Here is a 19,007-nt window from a genome sequence, read left to right as displayed (position 1 = left end):
TGCACCTTGCGCGTCGTTTTACTGCGACGCGCTGTTATGTATTACCACCAGAATGTCTCTAGTCACTATGTCATTGTTACGTTTTATCCCTCCACACTCTTTTGTGTCACGCCAGCAATTTGTCTCACCGACTACAAAATTCAAGTTGCGACACTTAAATCCGCTATGGTAGATTTTAAGGATGATCGCAGTAGTCGACGTTCGGACTCTCACCGGAAATATTGCTCTAAAAATGTAAGCTGTCTCACCGTTCTTCACTAAATCGTCTTCATTTTTTGTAACTACTAGATATAGGTGACCTCTGGAATGGACCAGATCCTCAATTGCTTAGTGAAAATTAAAGATTCCAAGTACCTGAACTAGAGTCTTACTGCATAGCAAACCAACAATCCCAATTATCTCGCAATAAACCTAATAAGCTACCCTCACGTCTTGCTTACAGGCATGAACTTTTATAATTTCTATCACGCAGCTCAATTGCGAATACCAGGATCGACAGAATGATGTGTATTGCAGTCGCTGTGATGGACTAGATCAGATGGAAGGGTGCTTGCGCTAGTTGTTTGCGTACAGTAACACTGCTTGCAGTCAGGAAAGTATTTGATTAGCTGAGCGAGGACTCGCTACAACATGTTGTTGGCTTGGGTTTTCTTCCCTTTCCTTTCTCTTCTTCCTTCCTTAGATTTAGTGTTTTTGTTGAATAGAATCTTTTCCTCTGATCAGATTTGCCTTATCACAGTAGCTATGTGAGAGTTCAAAGATAGGAAGAAGAAGGAAGAGAAGCGCGGGAGCGCGGACCGTTCTTTTATGCAGAACTGCGGAAGTTCCACAGAAGCACATGTCATAAGTGACAAAATTCGTGCTCGTATCTACACCTATGGTCATGCAGATAGGACGACCGAGTTGTCTGGCTCACACGCTAATCGCCCAAACGTAGGGCAGACAGATCTCGTGGAGGCAATTCGGGCGCTGATACAATCTGCTGAAGACACGGCCATAAATGCGCACCAAGTCGAGTCCTTGGCTGAAAGCACACATACTCAGAGAGGCTGGGACATTGCGCAACTAAGCTCTCTGAGAAGAAGAGCTAACGCTCTTGCAAGCCTCACAGAGACGTTCAGCGATGCAGTTGAACATTACGTTGTAGCTTATGTAACATCGCTTGCTGGTCCGAGGACACTGGTGCCAAAAATGTTGTCGCATTTTGATGATAAATTGAGGAGCATCGCTCAGGATGTTCTCAATAGCACTAGCGATGACAGCAACGTTCTGCGGGAGACTTTAGAAATGTGCTATGACCAAGCTTTTCATACCTCTGGTACCCTGCACTCCGACAACTACTTCATCCCCCTGGGCGAAGCCAGTCTCGAATGGCCCTACGATCCCGACTTCGAGAGCGAGGAATACTACGACCATGAAAATCGCCTAGCCGTCGACGATGGCTACGCCGAAACCTTTCGTATGCGATGCGAGCGCAAATTCGAGAAGGAAAGGCAACAAAGGGAGGAATGGATCGGATTTTGGGTTCAGGCGCTGAGTAAATGTCCTGATGGGCCCAGGCGTTAAACGTCTCTTTAAGTGTCCTCGTGACAACTGTCATTATCGACAAAGGAAACTAAAGCACGACACAATCCGGCGGCTAATGCTCCATATGTGCGCGTTAAAATTTGAGGTCGAGCAAAGGAAGGTAGACTTCACAAAAGAGCTTTTTTTCGGCTTGAGAGACTGCTATCGTAGACCAGGAAAGAGGCTCTATACCGGATCTGAGTCAGAACATGGCCTCTCTGGGGGCGACCGTGGTGGGCGGGCGGGTACAGCGGCGGGGGGCAGTTGAGCGAGACGCTGCCACAGGCGGTGGACGAGGTGAGGCGCAAGCGCACAGTGGTGGTTGTCGATGTGCAGGTGCGGCCGGAAGGGTATTCGGCGGCGTTGGGGAAGGCGGACTAGCCAGATTCGGCATAGATTATTATTATGATTGTTGGAGTAAAGAGTAAAGCCCTAGGTGCAATCCGGGCTCTTTGACTCACATGATGGGACGCCTAGATGACGGCTGTATCGGCCTCGCTGATTGGATTCGTTCCTCTACGCGGCGTGATTCATGGGGGACCGGTCAGCACTAGTTTCAGTACCGAGTTAGACATGGTCTTACCTATGTGTCACTATTTTTGAGGATTAGAATGATGGAGTATAAGAGCACGTTCATCTCCATATTGAATGCAACCATAATCAACAATACAGCTTCGTCCGCAAGTTCTACTCTTTTTTGACTATTATTTGAGAAATCCAAGTCCCGAGAAAAATGAAGACCACTACAATCTACTCCATTTTGCTAGTTACTGGTACTGCTCTAGCCGTACCTACTACGCGAGGTGACAAAGTCGTCACTATTAGCGGGCTTAGTGCCTCTCAGAACGACCAGATGGGATTTATCACCTTCAATCTCAACGACCCTAACTACCACGATCAGACTATTGCCAACGTTATCTGGTATGCTTCTCTCTCGTCTGCTCATGTTAGATGGTTAAAATAACAAAGATGGCTAGGGATCGTCCTGGAAACCCCCAGGAGAAGGCCACAACCAACGATCTTGCCTACCACGTCCACTTTCCAGACGGCGTGAAGGATATCTCCGCTTTTGACTTTCAGCTACAACGGGTCAATAGCACTGAGAAGATCTCCGTGTCCGTCAATGATAACAGAAACAGTTGTACCCAAGCCACCAAGTGGATATGTGGCACGGCAACGGGTCCTGTAGAGTCGAAGAAGTGCCACTACGATGGCGACATCACCTTAATCCCTTCCTTCTCTTAAGTATTGATGCCTTTCCGTTGTGTTCTGGGTGACATACGTACTATAATTGAGGAAGGAGGAGTGCCTTTTAATTGAGTCTTGTATTTTATCTACTTGACATTTACAGACGAGATGCTTTACCAAAATTCAAATGATGCTCCTCATTTCTTAGGCTATTCAAGTGCATGAGGATTCCTACAACCATGTCGTGTTCGTCAGGACGCTCGAAACGAGAGTTTCAAGTACTGCTATATTCGAAAACAGATTCCCCCGTATACACTCACAGCTTATTTCCCGAAACCTATCTTGAACCACGCTAGCCTAAATCTAGTTACTTCCCCTAAAACCCCTGCCAAGTTGTACAGTATCAGGCTTTTTATTTCTGGCGACGCTGACTGGCTCCATAGTGGGTAGCTCGTGCAAACCCTGCTGGTGATCGTGTGCCAACAACGCGTCCTTCTTCAACGACGAAGTTCACTAGGAGCGTATGGCCCGGGCTCGTAGCCGGCCTGTCGAAAAAGATTGGGACTCGGATCGACGACCCTTCACCGGATCTGAGTCAGAACGTGGCCTCTCTGGGGGCGACCGTGGTGGGCGGGCAGGTACAGCGGCGGGGGCAGTTGGGCGAGACGCTGCCACAGGCGGTGGACGAGGTGAGGCGCAAGCGCACAGTGGCGGTTGTCGATGTGCAGGTGCGGCCGGAAGGGTATTCGGCGGCGTTGGGGAAGGCGGACTAGTCAGATTCGGCATAGATTATTATTATGATTAGATGATGAGGAAGATTGGTTAGTAAATGGGCCACTATCTGAACAGTTCGCCACCCAGAGTGAGCAGGCAATGCAGAAAAGGCCACAGAGCAGAAGCTCACATTCAGGGGATGATGATGATGACCTATATTTTCAAGGAATTCCAGTTGGGGAGAGTAGTATGCAGTGAACTGTGAGAATACGAAAGAAGCCAAAGATGCCAGAAGGATTGGAGATTGATGCATCATAGATATCAAATGAATTCTTTACATACTAAATCCATAAGAACAAAATCATATAAGAAAGCTTTTACCGACTTTCAGTACCATAAAAAACCAAAAAAAAAAAAGCATTGAAATTGCATGGACCAGAAGTTCACGATGTTTAGCGTGTTTGTAATGGTTATAAAACCGCTGCTTGACCAAAACTGCACTGCGGTCTTTCTCACGGTGTGAGACTGTAAGGGCCCTAGATCATATAGACCTATCACATAGAGATGCCTGTCAGGTGACCCTCACCTCCTGTATCAACTCCGCCAGAGCCGATCATGTTGCAGCACCTTGAGCTGCATCTTGTTTACATACCTGAGATAGCCTGATCTGTATACCCGTCTGGGTTAGCTCTTAATATACCTGTTCTGTACACCACTGGGCCCGTACCCTGACACCTTGTCTACCCCCTCATTAATCCATGTTCACTTGTGCGTTCAAGCATCAGTCAATCCAAATAGTTCTACTATTTCTTTTCACCTCTCATTCTTGCATTTCCGTTTCATCGTCTCAGGGCCGATGCGCGCGACGCGCGCGTCTTCCAGTTTGATACACGAAATAAAGCTAAGCCAGATACGAGATAGCGTGTTTCGAGATAGGGTTCGAGAGAGAATTGAGAGAAGACATTGGTGAAATTGATTTCGATCCATCCTGTATTCAATGATAGCGCGTAAATTGCTTAATATCCGACCTATTTCGGTCGGAAAACAAATTGCGGGGCCTGCCGTAGCACGCCTGATTTTTAAATAAACAGCTAGCTATTAAGACAACTCACTCAGTAACAATCAATAATTAGTTACTCGCCATGCAGTCCTTCAAGATCGACCTTCCTCACAGCCAATTCTCTGGCCGTTTTTCTGTCCCTAAAAATCGATCCTCCAGCAAGTTCGTACCTCTGCTTGTTTGCATCCACGGCGGCGGCTATGATTCGGAATACTTCGATGCCAGCCCCGAGTACTCAATAACTGCCGTCACAAAGGCCCTAGGCATCCCCGTCGTGGCTATAGACCGCCCAGGCTACGGCGACAGTGACCCTTTCCAGCCTCCCATTCCTAGCGATGGGCCTCGCAAAGACGATACATTCGCGCACCAGCAAGGCTTATACCTCAACTCTTATGTTCTCCCTGCCGTATGGCAGGAATTTGGAGAAAAGTCGGGCGCGACAGCGGTTGTCCTTCTGGCGCACTCCATCGGCGCCATGATGGCTATCAGCGCTGCTGGTCAAGACAGTGGCCGGTACCCCTTGGCCGGACTGATCACTTCGGGAATTGGTGCAGAGCTAAATCTGGAAATCAGTGCCAGGTTTTTGAGTCTGCTTGGTTCGACCGAGCAAACACATGCAAAGTTCAATACGGTCATCAGGGACGCTGCAATGCTCCAGCTGCCGGCCATGAAGGTCACCGATCCCCAAGTGGCTCAATTTTCTGAGCGCCTCAATAAGCCGACTCCTATCCAGGAAATGATTGAAATAAATACGACTTGGCTTGATTCATGGCATCGGTACTCGCATGCGATCAAGGTGCCGGTGATGTACGGCATTAGTGAATTTGACGAACTCTGGCTCTCCACGCAGGAGGCCGTGCACAAATACCGTGACGCGTTTCCGGCGAGCCCGCGAGTAGAATGTGGGATTGTGCCGATGGCACCACATTGTATTGAGTTGAGTCTGCAGAGCAGAGGGTGGCTGGCTAGGTGTTGCGGGTTTGCGATGGAATGCGCTGGCTGGGATTATCTGAATAACCGCGGACGAGTCCCTACATCAGAATAATATTGTAGGAATGCAGTTTTATCGTATTGATTTACTATCTACAACCGACCAGTAAGATATGCGTAGGGGTATACAATTCACGTGGCGGATCAATTTACTCCGGCCAGGCTCTCTCCACTTCATCTCCTCAATCCACCATGGAGGAATTACCCGGCTCACGAGATGTCTTCGGGCAACTGCCCCGACTGAAGGGATACACCCATCTTGCTTTATGTTTCCACTATCCCGACACAAAGCCCCGAGAATCAGCCGTCGAGTCCCTGCAAAAGGCCTGTCGGCGATTAACAACAGCCTTGCCCTGGCTAGCGGGCAGAGTCGTCAACCGTGACGCCAGTCCTGGATGTTCTGGTGTTTTCACCATCTATACATGCACCGAAACTGAAGCCATCCTTAAAGTCCAGGATCGGTCTGATGTGTGTCCTTCCTACGACGATATCATCCGTACCAACGGATCAAGCGATATGCTGGATTGTTCGCTGCTATCAGCCGAGACAACCCTGCCAGACAGCTACGAGGATGAATCTGCGTCTGTCCTGACTCTGACAGCCACATGGATTAAAAGTGGCATCATTCTCGACTGTGCCGCCCAGCATAATATCTTCGACATGGGCGGCATGGATCAATTCCTTCGGCTTCTGGCCACATCCCTTCAAAACGGCGATCTTCCACAACCTGCCATCGAGATCAATAACCGGGACCGCAGGTCCATATTCCCTCTTCTGGGCCAGGACGAGATCCAGTATGAACATACCGCAATGCGCTGTCCGTCTGCTCTGAATAAACCGTTGCGGCCTCCACCGCCGCCAGGCCCTCGTCCGACATTCCAACACTTTCGCTTCAGCGCAGCAAGTCTCGGGTCTATTACAGAGATGTGTAATACGCCGTCAATGGACGATGCACTAAGTGCCTTTGTGTGGAAACGTCTCAGCACAGTCCGCCTCCATCTCTATAACAAGCCAGGCGCCGTAACCGGGTTCTCCCGCGCAGTGGACTGTAGACGCACCTTGAATGTCCCGACACAGTACATGGGACAACTCGCTGTGAAAACATTCTCGGCAATGACTCTCCGCAAAGTAGAGGAATCATCTCTTGAGACAGTGGCAGCATATCTCCGGAAAGACCTTCAAAAGATCCGAGACCAGAACTTCCTGCGCAGTCTGGCAACGCTCATCGACTCGGAGCCCGATAAGAGTACGTTCAATTATGTGCAAGGCTTTAATCCGGATACCTGGATCAATGCGTCTTCTTGGGCAGGCGTCAGTGCCTACACTCTGGAATTTGGTCTCCTGGGTAAGCCGGCCGTTATTCGCCGGCCAACCTCCAAACCTGTCCAAAGCCTTCTTTACTTCTTGCCACGAATGGAGCAGGGCGATATTGACGTTTTGCTTTGTCTGCGTGATGAAGAGATATTGATGTTGAAGAAGGATGAGGAGTGGTCGAAGTATGCACTGTATATTGGTTGAAAATAATATATATCTAGAAGACATCTGGTTGAGTATGTCCTCGTCGCTCGCTTAAGCCAAAATAAAGGATGAACAACCTCAAAAACAAGTCATGATTACAGGCCCTTCCAGTTGACAATCACAATCGATTTCGTCCCCCCACCTCTGCTCTCAGAAACAGGCACCCAATCCTTCAGAGTGCAGACCACCTCGAAGTTATTCTTCTCGAAGACTCTGAGACTGCCTTTATTCTCAAGAAAAGCACAACTCTTGACTATCTGGATGTTCATGCGTGGCACACCCCAGTCCTGGAGAACCGTTCTCATGGCAAGAGTCATGATCCCCCTACCGTGATGAGAAGGAGAAAGAAAGTCTGCAATGGATCATCAGTAACTAGCAAATCGTAATACCTCCCAATAAAGTCGAGACCACATACCTCCTATCGCCCAAACAATCCTCCCATCTCCAGCAGACAACTCATTATTCAAACGCTGCGCCTCAGCCATCTTCTCAGTGTCATATCCGTCTTCATAGAAGGGATACCGAGCCACGCCAATATCCCCTAAAATGACATCCTTCAGGGGATCACCTGTCTCGGGATCCTGCTCTGTGACTTCGCGGATCACATTGAAGGGACAGAAATCAAAGACCTGTTTGTCGGTATCCGGATTCTCGAATTCCGCACGCAGGGTGCCGAGAACTGGCTCTGCCTCTGCGCATTTCATCTTCACCCATTCCTCTCCGTGTTCGGGGAGATAGGGGTAGGGTGGACCCGATAGATTGAGGTAGATTTTGGGGTCATTGAGGAGCCGGACTTGTGCGGCGACGGTTTCTTCTAGTTGGCTTAGTCGGTGGGGGGTGATGATGATATTGGATAAGGGTGTCGGTAAGCGGAGGTAGGGCTCTTTTGTGTGGGTGTTGTAGTGGACGGGCATTTTGGCTGGCTGATTTGTCTAGTGGGGACCATTGGCCGTGAGACATGGAGTGGTTTTCTGTGGGGAATTGGAGGCTTATATGCCTTTTCTCAGGCCGAATAGAGTCATCTCGGCTCGCCTAACCCGTGAGTCACTCCGCCCCGAGCAGGCCAACCCGAAAGGACAAAAGGAGGCTTTCGAGTGTTAATTCCCTAAGGAGATACGACCTACTACGTTGCATGCGGGTCGCTTGACTTATCCAGATCGTACTTTCCGCAAAACATGCAGCCGGACATGTCTCAGTCTACCTCTAGTTGGCTAAAATGTGAAAGTCGGCAGAGCCCCGCAGATGAAAAGAAACAGCATTCTACACGGCTTGAAGTGTATGATGATGTACCTAGAAGTATTGTACAACCCGCCCCGATCATCTATGCAAAATCCCATCCGCCCAAACGCCATCGGATAGATCCATGAGACACAAAAGACAAAAAGTCCAAAAGGGAATTAAAAAAACGCCAATTACACCCGAACGATCAACATCAGATGTCGACGGTGTCTGCATTCTCGCTGTTGAGATCATCGTCATTGTCTTCGACCGTGAACGAGTTCTTGAGCTTGCTGGGACCCGGTTTGGTGGTCGCGTTCTTCTTGGGCGCGTTCAGCTTTTTCTTCTTGGTCGGGCTGGGACTCCCATCCTCGTCATCCGCATGCGCGCGTTTTGATGCCGAGGAGGTTGGGCTGCTGGCGCCGCTGCCCGCGCCCGCACTGCTGTCGGTTGGGGTCTGGTTGCGCGCGCTGCCCCGTCCGGAGATATTCATGCACCGGTCCATGTGCTGCGCCAGACGGCTGATCACAAAATAGCGCGGGCAAATAGGACACTTATTGGTTGGAACGGTGGGGATCGTATCATCTTCTTTCTTCTTTTTCGGGTTCGGCATCACTGAGAACAGTTTCCCGTGCACGTCGTGACCTGGCACCGTGACCAATGGCTGATTCTGACAGTATTCGGCGTGCGGATCTGGTGGCGGGACTGCATTGGACCCGGTGGGCGGGTATAGCAGGCGTGGTAGGCGACACTCCGGACAGATGATCTGTTTCGTGGTGTGCAGCGGATTGCCCTTCAGAAAAACCTTGCCCCTATCGAATATGGCTCCCTCCGTCTCCAACTGTAGGTCCGCCACGTTCTTCTGCTCAACAACTTCTTCCTTCTTCGGGTCTACTCCATTCTCGTCCGACACATCAACCGTCGCCTCCGCCTTCTGACGCGCAACGGTCACAGCGGAGCGCATTCGTGCAATCTTCTCCTCGCGGTGGACTTTAGAAACCAGGTCATGGATGATATTGTGGAAGGTTTCGTTCAGGATATCGGTCGACTGGACGACGACAGAAATTAGAGCTAGCCCGCCACCAGCGCAGTAAGAAAAAAGAACATACCACTTTGGCGATCGTTCCAGCAGGATAGATCGGCCTGGCGCCACCAGCGCCCTTGGATTCGGCCATTTCACAGAGTCCTTCTGCAAGGCCGAAACGTCAGAACTCGCTTTTGCCCCCCTTTCCGTCCAGTACCAACCTCGGTTGTCCGTTCCTACGGCAAATGGCTGTGTCTGCCCGCGACACAGTCAAGCCCCCTCGTGCCCGGGCGGTCCAGTCGATTCAAGTCGGCGGTGTCTATGTCTCCATATACTGACGGCAAAGCGAGGTCGGCGCAGGGTGCGGGTGCCCTTTGGCGCAAGAGAAAACGGGGCTCCGAGTGGGTCGGGTAAGGCGCAAGGTAACAAACATAGGAAAAAGAAGGGAAAGACAATTGGCAGGGAGTGTCGAGGCAGGCCTGTTCGGAGAGTGTCAGTAAATGTCGGGGGTAGATGAATCGGAGCCCTGAATGGGAGCCGCGCAAAGCAAGAGCCTGAAGCCCCGAAATATTATCGATGCACCAATCCCGGATAGACACCGACTCAATCGGGCATGGCAGAGGAAATAACTCACGGGGAATGCCTGCTCGGTGACGATGCCGGGGGGGACGAATAACTGCTGGGGCGAAGGCTAGGCGTGAAGTTGTCCAAGTCGAGTCGGGTCAGTCTCGCTGTCGTTCTTATCTTATCGCCAACTCCGCATTCAATAATCCTCTTCTTGTTCTCTCTCTTCGCTAGTTACATACCTCCTGCCCATGGCCTACCAGTTCTTCGCTAAGCAGTCTCGGTCGTCCCCCTCGCCTGCATCGCCCCCTCCAGGCGCTGGCAGAGCGACGACCAGGCCTCCCATCCACCCGCCGCCGCTCCACCCGCCTCAATCGGCTGTCGCGGCGGCATCCAAGCCGAAGACACCTGCACAGGAGCAGGCCTTCCAGCCATATCCACATTCGATTCCCTCTGGCTACGTGACTCCTCATCCACATATTACGGTCGAGTCTATCCGGACTGCACATATCCCTTCCCTGACCCGGATTACGGGTCTGCTCCTTCCAATCCGTTACCCCAGCTCCTTCTATACTGCCACGATCACAGACCCCGTTATTACGTCTCTGTCGCGCGTCGCCATTTACCATGACCATCCTGTCGTGTCAGCTCCAGCGTCCACGCCTGCATCGGTAGCTCTTGGGTCCAGTGCGTCAGCGGGGACAGACAAGGTGATCGGCGGGATCCGCTGCCGCCTGGAGAGAGTGTCTCCGTCGACCGAAGAGCAGACTCACCAGCCGACAAACCTCTACATCCAAACTCTGCACCTTCTCTCTCCATACCGGGGGCACGGCGTGGCTGCTTCATTGTTGAATTCATTGCTTTTCGCTTCGCCGCCAGACTCAGAAGGCAAATATAGAGTCTCGGAGCTAGTGAAACATTACAACATCCGCAGCGTGACTGCACATGTCCACGAGGCGAACGAGGAAGGATTGAACTGGTACATTGCGCGAGGTTTTCAAGTTGAATCTGCTGTAGTCGAGGGATACTATCGTCGGTTGCAGCCATCTGGAGCGAGAATCGTCCGGTTAGCTGTACAGTGGTCCGAAGAAGATGAACATACGTCTGCAATGGGTGATGATACATGCAACACTACATTGCCCAATGACCCAGATGATGAAGATTGGGAGAAGGTCGAGGCTGAGGATGGCGACGAAGGTGACCATGGCGTGCAGCCATTAAACGAGTCCCGGGTTTGGGACAGGGATGATCCAGGCTCGAGGAAGAGGAAGGCAGAGGAGGATGAGCACCAGTCGGCCTCGCGGCGGTGACTGATTTGCATTGCGCTCTGTGTTACCTTGGATACCCTTTCGAGAATCGTTGCTTTGCTTTGGAGTCGTACTGATTTTTGATGCATAGCTACATAGATCAATTGAGCTGCCCCATAATTGAATAGATCGTTTATGACATTCAAGATCTCAAATCCTGAAACTCAGAGGGTATAATATATATCGAACAGCAAGACAAGGAAATGCATCCCAACAACAGGAACGAAGAGATTATATAAACAAGATGCAATCGCACCGAAATCAGATATTATAGTTCTCCGCATGCAAGAAGATTTCATCCTTGGATGAATCAGCCAACACCTTCAGCTGCAGCTTGGCCACCGTATTGGCCACCTGGACTCGCATGCTGGGCGGTCCACAGACAAACACGCAGGCGCGGCGACCAAAGCTGGTCGAGAACTCGTTCAGCATCTCTGGGATGTTGGGCCGGAAGTAGTCCGTCCGCCAATTCTCTCGTCTCTGGGATGGTTGGAGATAGGCGAAGCGCGGTGGTGTCCTCTGGGGTGAGGGCTGTGCTGGCGAGGCAGCGTAAGGTGACGGCTGGGCTGCGAAGCCAAAGTCAAAGGGAACTTGGGCTCCGTTGGTGGGACTGGGGGGAATGTATCCTGGTGATGGTACTTGGTGCTCGGATTGGGCGTAGTATGCCTTTGGAATTGCAGGCTGCTGGAACTGCTGGAACTGAGCTTGTTGGAACTGCGCTTGCTGGAACTGCGCTAGTTGAATCTGAGCTTCTTGGAACTGTGGCTGCTGGAAGTGCTGCCTAGTAGGGGCAATGTGGGAAGCCATGTATGCATTAGGCAGCGCAGCGAGACCATCCTCATTCTCGCGACGCAGTTCCTTCTCCCTCTCAGCGTCCCCGCCAGCTTCTTCACGGATATACGCCGAGTTGCGCTTATCAATACCCTGCAGCATGTCGTAGATTTTCTCTTGGACGAGATCACGGCTGGCTCGGTTGTCCTTGATATTTGTCAGGAAGAAATGGCAGTTGACGATGTTCGGCGGTGCATAGTCCCGACAGATGCGCAGCTCCTCCTGGAACCACTCCATCGTCTCGGGGGTCTTCAATGCCCAAACGACCCGTACAGACTTGGTCACCGCTTTGCCGTCCCGAATCTTCTTTATGAGATCCAAAAGCTGGCTGGCAATCGCTGTGATACCGCTGCCACCGGCGAAAAAGATCACATCGTCAAACGCGGCCATTTCGCGCTGCATGCCGCCGTATGGCCCCTCCAGAAGCGCAGTGTAGGTCTTATATGGGCTGCCGGTCAGTGCCTTCCGGAACACCTTGCGCGTGAAGCCGTGGAACGGACGGAAAACCAATGTCATGTCGCGGTATTTCTCGCCCCACGCGGACGGAAAGTCATCGCTGCAGAGCGACGCGATAGTGAACGGGTGACTTTCGGTAAAGGCAATTCCTGGCATGCGCAAGTAAACGTACTGACCAGGTCGCCAGCGTAGTCTCGTTGGAATGGTGACCTTGATTGCATTCTGTGGCAGAAGTGTCAAGGCCGACTCCTCGCCGATCATGAAAGATTTTGTATGGAAGGGGTTTGACCAGTTCAGGTAGAACAGCCTGATTATGTATGACACAACCCAGATGACGATGGTGGTCCACAAATAGGCCCATGAACTGAGGAAGTTCATGGTATGCCAGAAGAGCATAGCCACGAAGATGAACGACACCGGGATATGGATTACGATGAAAAGCTCGTACAACTTGTGGCGTAGGAAAGGAAGCGAGTGAACACACAGAATTAGCAAGGGCACCAGCGCCGCAACGCCGGTCCCATAGATGTAAATGTTCGTGCCAAAAAGCAGGCGGTAGTTGGTATAAGCGGTCGGGTTGTTCCAGACTGGAGTCACGTAGAACGGAACCGTGTGGACCAGACTGAGAAAGAGGCAGAGATACGCAGACCAGCGGTGCAATCCATTCAGCCGCTCAGCACTGAGGCCCGTGAGCATGCTGATAAAGTTCGCCTTGGTGGCGAGCGCAACAATCCACGGCACCATAGCCACTGCGAGCATGCCCGCCCGAATGGCCAGTGGTGGTGACCCGAGCTTGATTGACCAGAAGTACAATGGTTGTGGAAGAAAGCAGTAGAGCGTGACAAATATCAACGCCGCCAGAATAATCACCGTTACAGCCAGCGATGGAAAGACAAATTCCATCTTCCCGATCCTGATCGTTGGGATCGGCCGGTAGAAGATCCATCGCGAAAGCGCAATAGCCTTATTCACCGGGACGATCTTCGAAATGAACGACTCCTCTCTTCTGGACGCGGGCGTTGGAGCAGCCTGCTGGGGGAAGAACTGTGCTGTGGAATTGTCCGTCGTAGCACTGGAGGGTGAATATCCATCCGAGTTAGGTTGTTGATGCTGGGCAACGGGCTGCGGGTTGCTTTCCCGGTACAAGGCAACGCGAATTTTGTCGCCCCAAATATGAAAGAATCGAATGGCAGTGGTGAAGGCCAGCAGCACGACTGCGAAGTAAACAAATCCAACACCATACTTCCATGATTTGGCCCACGGATCCCGATTCATTTCCCGCTGGTCCGCTGCGGTGATCGAGGCCGTGATGGGCACATTGAGGCGCTTTGCGAGAGTAACGATTGAATTCATTTTGCAGGCGATTTGGTGAGGGCCCAGCCTTCACAACAGCTAGAAGTTCGTCTTCTGGAGGAATCCCGTCAGCAGAGACTTAGAATTGTTGCGCAGTATGACTGACCGACCTTTCGAGTAACTGGCGCTCCCTCCTTTGCTATAGCTGCACCAAGCTCATGGCCTCGGTGTCCGGTCAACCTGAAGTATACCGACTGGAGATTGGAGAGACAGAAAAGAAAAGAAAAGAAGCGGAAGATTTGTGCTTGATGTACGGCAGGAAGCGGGGGTCACACAGTGTGACGGGCATACACAAAAATAGAAGCCACGGCCTTGAGGCCGCATGGGCGAGTCGCTGAGCATCGAGTCGAGTGCCAGTGATGCGTGATGGACTAGCGCCCGCGAAGCCAATCAGCATGGCGCCCTCGGTGATTGGGGTGACGGGACCGCATTAGCGCCGAGCACTGAATAATCACTGAAGGAGTCAATCACCCAACACAGTGCTATGTGCAATGGCAAGTTGGACATTTTAATCGAGAACGCTTCAGTGGATAACGGTCTAGTGGATAATGCTGTTTGGACGGACGATGCATTCAGTACAGCTTATTGCCTAGGTGAGTTATTAGCTCCGAGCTGACGTTCATAGCTCTAAAAATGGAAATCTCGCAGATAACCGCCTTTATGTAACTCTACTGGCAGATTAAGAGAATTTACGTTATTTGTATAACCTTTCCATTACAGTAGTCTTCGAAACCAGTTATACCTCCACAGTGCCCATCTTACCCAAACGAGAATACGTAGAACGCGGACCCCACAATCGCCTGGCATCCCCGCTTACGCCACAGCTCGAACGAACTCGAGTTCTTCCTGTTCCTCTTGTCAGTTGCCATGCCTTCTTTTAGCGCCATACATCATTAGAAAATACATATTTAAGAATTATTTGCATAACCGCCCCTTAAGCAGAACATGCCAAACAACTACTTCAGATCCGTGTTGGAAAACGCCCTCTTCCTGTGTCAGGGACGGTCCGGATTTTATTCGACTTCTTCAACTCGCGATGCCTTGATGGTGATCCTGGATCAAGGTACTAAGCTTCGAACTCGATGCGATTGAAGCTAATGTAATATAGATACCCATGATTTTGAGAGTCGTTTACAGTCAGAAGCGCCACTAGAGATCAAGAAAACCGGGTTAATTAGTGTAATGTATGTTGGGTCCCCTTTGCAGTGCATGAAGCTTATAAAATCAAGATTATTGAGCGAACAGGGCACATTTCCGGAAGACCAGTGCGAGATCCAGAAACTATTCAAGATATTTTGGGATGTGGACTTGGACGATGTCGCTCTTTTGTCTTCCCCGTTGCTCTCCAGCTACCATAGTCGATGCTTAGAAATTAATGGACACCTATGCCTCGGTGAGTTCTACATCGAAATGTGCAAAATGTCTTAGCCACTGACAAGCTCACTGAAATTTGCTACAACATTAGCGAGAATCTGTCATACACGGCGAACGACACTAGCCCTTTAGACAGTAGCCCTAGTGTTAGCTCGAGTGGACCAACCGATATGAAGCTTCGTCATCAATACGAGCCTATCTATTTCCGCTATGATCCTCTAACCGGACACACCTTCTACATTCTGCCGAAGTCCAAAGGTGATTTACGCGATCTCATTTACGCAATTAGTGAGAGATTCAAGGGATCCTCCCAAAAAAGCCCATGCGTTGAGGAGCAGCTAGGTATCTCCAAGCACGGAGAGCCCTTACACCCTCTAATCCTTCACTCCGTGGTCATTTTCTATGTCCTTTCGTCCCGAAACACCGAGCTGAACAATCTGATCAAATGGTTGCTATGGATCGAGACCCAACTCCACCGAGGATCAATTTTTGAAGTGACGGGTTCGGATCGGTTCTTAAGGTATATTCAGCTGCTACAGAAGATGTCGCGGAACTTGATAACCTTAGAGCACAACAATCAACGCGACGCATCTAACATTGGCCGCCTTCTCCGAGATCACGAGCGCCTTGGACAATTGGCCGAGCTTCATGGAACAGATCTTGACCGCACAACGCATCAGAGGGTCCGTGACGACCTGCTTATGCTCCACAACTTGTGCGATGACCGCCACTCCCAGATCATGAATTTGCAAAGAAGAACCAGCAATTTCGTTACGCTTTTGTACAATCTCATCACGGGCCATGATAGCACAATCAATCTAAAGATTGCCACGGAAAGTGCGAACATTGCCCGAGATGCACGCAAAGACAGCGTATCTATGAAGATCATCGCAGGGATGACACTGCTCTATCTCCCGGCCACGTTTGTATGTAGTCTTTTTGGAACCAATCTGATCGCTTTGGATACTTCGACCGATAATAGTGAGCCTTTGTTTGTTGTCTCTCGTCTCTGGTGGCTTTACCTGGCATTCGCAGTACCTCTCACAGTTTTTACGATGGTCGGATTTCTGCTGTGGCGACGGTTTCGCAAACAGGACTCTGGAAAAAGGGCGAATGGACTGGGCGTCTCATAAAAGCCTGTCACTTTTGGGCTTGCAAGTCTTTTACATTCCCCTTGTTGGTACTGTGATCTTTCAATTGCCTCGCATCTGGTCTTATACATAACAGATGGTCTTGAGCATTTTGAATTGTGTTGTACCAATGGCTATTCGAAAAAAAACTCACTAGTCTTCTTCAATCCAATGATCTCGGGCTTCTCAGATGGTTGTCGCAAAGGGTACTATATTTTGTCTTGTTAAATCTTATTCGATACTATGTTCAGATATTAAAATGCCCCGTGTGGAGGGACCCCCCATCAGTCAATCAGAAACTCTGAACCGAATACTAGGCCGGAACTCGCGAAGCGCACAGCGCTGGCCGGGGTAAAATAGCTACAAATCGGCCTCAAATCAATTCCAAAATCGTGCACTAAATGCAGAAGCCGGGATTGTAGCCCCAAGATGCATCTTGGTGGGGCAAGGGGCCATTTCTATAATTAAATCGACAGGTTCAAAGCTATTATGTCCCTTTAATTGTGCACGTGTAGCTCTTAGTGGCATACACATGTCTTTGGCCATCCTTCAAGTCTAATGCCATGGAACACGAAACACACGCTAGATCAAAATTATCGCAAGGCTAAATTCGTCACCCAAATGGTTTAAATAAATGGCCGATGCATGAGGCTGTAAACAGGATGAATCCTCCAATCACATCTTAATTCTGGGCACATGCAACATGTCATGACAATTCATTTAGAAAAATTTTAAGGCCTTCCAACAATTGTTCCTGACTATGTATATCAAGTCTCCAAACAGCAGCCGCCCGAGAAAAGATCGTCTTCTCGTAGCCTTGTGTACTCTCGTAGCGTTGCATTTGGGTAAGCAAATGGGAAGTAAATATAAAATGATGTCCTGCGAACATAGAATGGATGCAAGCAACTCGTACTCTTCGTTTCTGACCGTGACAAGACTACCGCAATCGAGATGGCATTCATAGCACGGGCTGCTCTTGCGGCGAGGATGGCAAGCAGTATCGTTGCTAGTACATCAGCTAGCAGCGCCGCCACAACTGTTACCCCAACCACTGTTTCTTCAACAGCTCCTGCGTCGATAACGGCGCCAACTGCACCGCCAATCACATCATGCACTCTTGTTTCTCAAAGCGCTACTACATTCTTAGATCCACTGAGCTCTCCCGTTACTCTAGCATCAACTATCGCTTGTTCGTAAGTACAAAGCCTACAAGGTCGCTTCAAGACTTCATTTGCGTTATAATATATCTTCTGACTTCGCATGCTTCGACAGTTGCAACGACGGCTGGGGAGCCGGAGTAGGGTCCACTGTTGGATCGGACGGCAGCGCCACATACACATGCGAGGTGGGGACATCTACCAGCATCGCTGTCAGTACTGGCACAGCCAGCCCATCGCCAGTTCCTACGCAATGCGCAGCAGGCGGCAATCCTGACGCCTCTTGTTTCAATGCGCTCGACCTTCCTGACTTCATAATAAACTGGTAAGTGCATAGAGGGATAGGGTGGTTCCGAAGTATCAGACAACTCTGATGCTGTAAGACATTCTGGAGGAGCCCAAGATGTCCGTTCCGAGTAAGGGACATTTGCTGACTACAAATCAGGTGGAATACCAACGAAGGCGATTGTGGAAGCTACGATGGATTCGCCGATTGCTGGTACGCTAAGATGACGCCGTACTCGCCGTCTAAATGCGATCAGCTCAACACCGACCCGGCCTGCAGTCAACCATACTGGAAAGACTTCACGGGCTTCAATAATGTGCAGAATTTCTACGTCACGTGGTGCATCTGGAATACACAAGGCCTTTTCCTGGACTTGTTCAATGCCATCGGCGATGCGTCGGGCCCCGTTTCTGACGCCATCGGAAGCATCGTCAGTCATACCATTGAGTAAATCGCCGTCCTGAGACATGGGCTGATTGTAAGCAGGTTACTACACTTGATCCCCCCAGTGATTCGACAAGCCCATGGGAGTATGTCTTCGATGCACTGACGTTCGGTCTGAGCCTGTACGTATACTCGGGAAATTGAAATATCTTCCAAGATTTCAAACCGCCTTTCACTGCTGACCATCTTGCATTCTTGCAGGTACTCTGAAGGCAGTGTTCTTGTCAAGGCATTCCTCCGATCTGTACCTCAAACGTCTACGCTCCTGCATGGTCTCCTTTTCCCTCCTGGCGATATTGATGGAGATGTCACTGATTGGGCAGACGTCGCGGGAGAACTCGGCAAATTCACATCTACATGGCAGCAATCAATCGGGCAAGGTCTTCCCCTTGTTCAGAATAACATTTCTGCCTTCATTCCCCTGTAAGTCAAAACGGGCAGGAGAGGTCTTTCCAGCGCTGAGAGAAGTGCACCATTCGCATGTACTCTGAGCACAATATGCGGCGCTGTGCTTGTCTGGCGGCATTCGCTGACTTTCCGTCCATTCATTTAGGAACCAGAATACTCCCTTATCCGGTGATCGTCCATCGCTGGACAGTCTGACTACTACTATCGCACAGTCAGTTGGCGCTTATGTTGCATCCGCCTGCCTTAATGAGCTCAACTGGGCTGTGACACGCGCCGAAGCCTTGGATGTCCACAGCCTCCAGGAAGGCGGCAATTTACAATGTTAGTTCCCATCATATAGCCCCTCTCTAGAGACCTTGTTGTCGTTGTGAACGCATTCTGAGGCAGGCATCGGTTATATGCTAACATTTTGGCAGGGG

General features: G+C 50.4%; 10 protein-coding genes across 10 annotated transcripts; 7 read left to right on the top strand and 3 right to left on the bottom strand.

Moving 5' to 3' along the window:
* Positions 1-1,191: 1,191 nt before the first annotated feature.
* Positions 1,192-1,566, top strand: N7510_005328 (uncharacterized protein; the record flags this gene model as incomplete). Its single annotated transcript, XM_056977254.1, has 1 exon — positions 1,192-1,566. The coding sequence occupies one exon, from the start codon at positions 1,192-1,194 to the stop codon at positions 1,564-1,566; it is 375 nt and encodes a 124-aa protein (XP_056833286.1).
* Positions 1,567-1,775: 209 nt separating this feature from the next.
* N7510_005327 (uncharacterized protein) lies at positions 1,776-3,527 on the top strand (the record flags this gene model as incomplete). Its single annotated transcript, XM_056977253.1, has 4 exons — positions 1,776-1,902; positions 2,334-2,487; positions 2,544-2,746; positions 3,205-3,527. 4 exons carry the CDS (start codon positions 1,776-1,778, stop codon positions 3,525-3,527), a joined length of 807 nt encoding a protein of 268 aa, XP_056833285.1.
* Positions 3,528-4,610: 1,083 nt separating this feature from the next.
* N7510_005326 (alpha/beta fold hydrolase) lies at positions 4,611-5,573 on the top strand (the record flags this gene model as incomplete). The annotated part of the gene is made up of 1 exon (XM_056977252.1): positions 4,611-5,573. One exon carries the CDS (start codon positions 4,611-4,613, stop codon positions 5,571-5,573), a length of 963 nt encoding a protein of 320 aa, XP_056833284.1.
* A 137-nt stretch (positions 5,574-5,710) lies between these two features.
* Positions 5,711-7,036, top strand: N7510_005325 (uncharacterized protein; the record flags this gene model as incomplete). The annotated part of the gene is made up of 1 exon (XM_056977251.1): positions 5,711-7,036. The coding sequence occupies one exon, from the start codon at positions 5,711-5,713 to the stop codon at positions 7,034-7,036; it is 1,326 nt and encodes a 441-aa protein (XP_056833283.1).
* Positions 7,037-7,131: 95 nt separating this feature from the next.
* On the bottom strand, positions 7,132-7,950 carry N7510_005324 (GNAT family N-acetyltransferase; the record flags this gene model as incomplete). The annotated part of the gene is made up of 2 exons (XM_056977250.1): positions 7,132-7,388; positions 7,452-7,950. The coding sequence occupies 2 exons, from the start codon at positions 7,948-7,950 to the stop codon at positions 7,132-7,134; spliced, it is 756 nt and encodes a 251-aa protein (XP_056833282.1).
* Positions 7,951-8,468: 518 nt separating this feature from the next.
* Positions 8,469-9,429, bottom strand: N7510_005323 (uncharacterized protein; the record flags this gene model as incomplete). Its single annotated transcript, XM_056977249.1, has 2 exons — positions 8,469-9,302; positions 9,364-9,429. 2 exons carry the CDS (start codon positions 9,427-9,429, stop codon positions 8,469-8,471), a joined length of 900 nt encoding a protein of 299 aa, XP_056833281.1.
* A 664-nt stretch (positions 9,430-10,093) lies between these two features.
* On the top strand, positions 10,094-11,152 carry N7510_005322 (GNAT family N-acetyltransferase; the record flags this gene model as incomplete). Its single annotated transcript, XM_056977248.1, has 1 exon — positions 10,094-11,152. One exon carries the CDS (start codon positions 10,094-10,096, stop codon positions 11,150-11,152), a length of 1,059 nt encoding a protein of 352 aa, XP_056833280.1.
* A 258-nt stretch (positions 11,153-11,410) lies between these two features.
* Positions 11,411-13,789, bottom strand: N7510_005321 (putative metalloreductase transmembrane component; the record flags this gene model as incomplete). The annotated part of the gene is made up of 1 exon (XM_056977247.1): positions 11,411-13,789. One exon carries the CDS (start codon positions 13,787-13,789, stop codon positions 11,411-11,413), a length of 2,379 nt encoding a protein of 792 aa, XP_056833279.1.
* A 1,544-nt stretch (positions 13,790-15,333) lies between these two features.
* On the top strand, positions 15,334-16,296 carry N7510_005320 (uncharacterized protein; the record flags this gene model as incomplete). The annotated part of the gene is made up of 1 exon (XM_056977246.1): positions 15,334-16,296. One exon carries the CDS (start codon positions 15,334-15,336, stop codon positions 16,294-16,296), a length of 963 nt encoding a protein of 320 aa, XP_056833278.1.
* Positions 16,297-17,402: 1,106 nt separating this feature from the next.
* N7510_005319 (uncharacterized protein) lies at positions 17,403-18,187 on the top strand (the record flags this gene model as incomplete). The annotated part of the gene is made up of 3 exons (XM_056977245.1): positions 17,403-17,490; positions 17,595-17,775; positions 17,896-18,187. The coding sequence occupies 3 exons, from the start codon at positions 17,403-17,405 to the stop codon at positions 18,185-18,187; spliced, it is 561 nt and encodes a 186-aa protein (XP_056833277.1).
* Positions 18,188-19,007: the final 820 nt, after the last annotated feature.

This window comes from Penicillium lagena, assembly GCF_028827675.1.
Source record: "Penicillium lagena strain IBT 129212 chromosome Unknown utg000003l_segment0_segment0, whole genome shotgun sequence".
Taxonomy (NCBI): domain Eukaryota; kingdom Fungi; phylum Ascomycota; class Eurotiomycetes; order Eurotiales; family Aspergillaceae; genus Penicillium; species Penicillium lagena.
The sequence above is the reverse complement of the archived record's forward strand: the minus strand, read 5'-3'. Positions and strand labels throughout refer to the sequence as shown.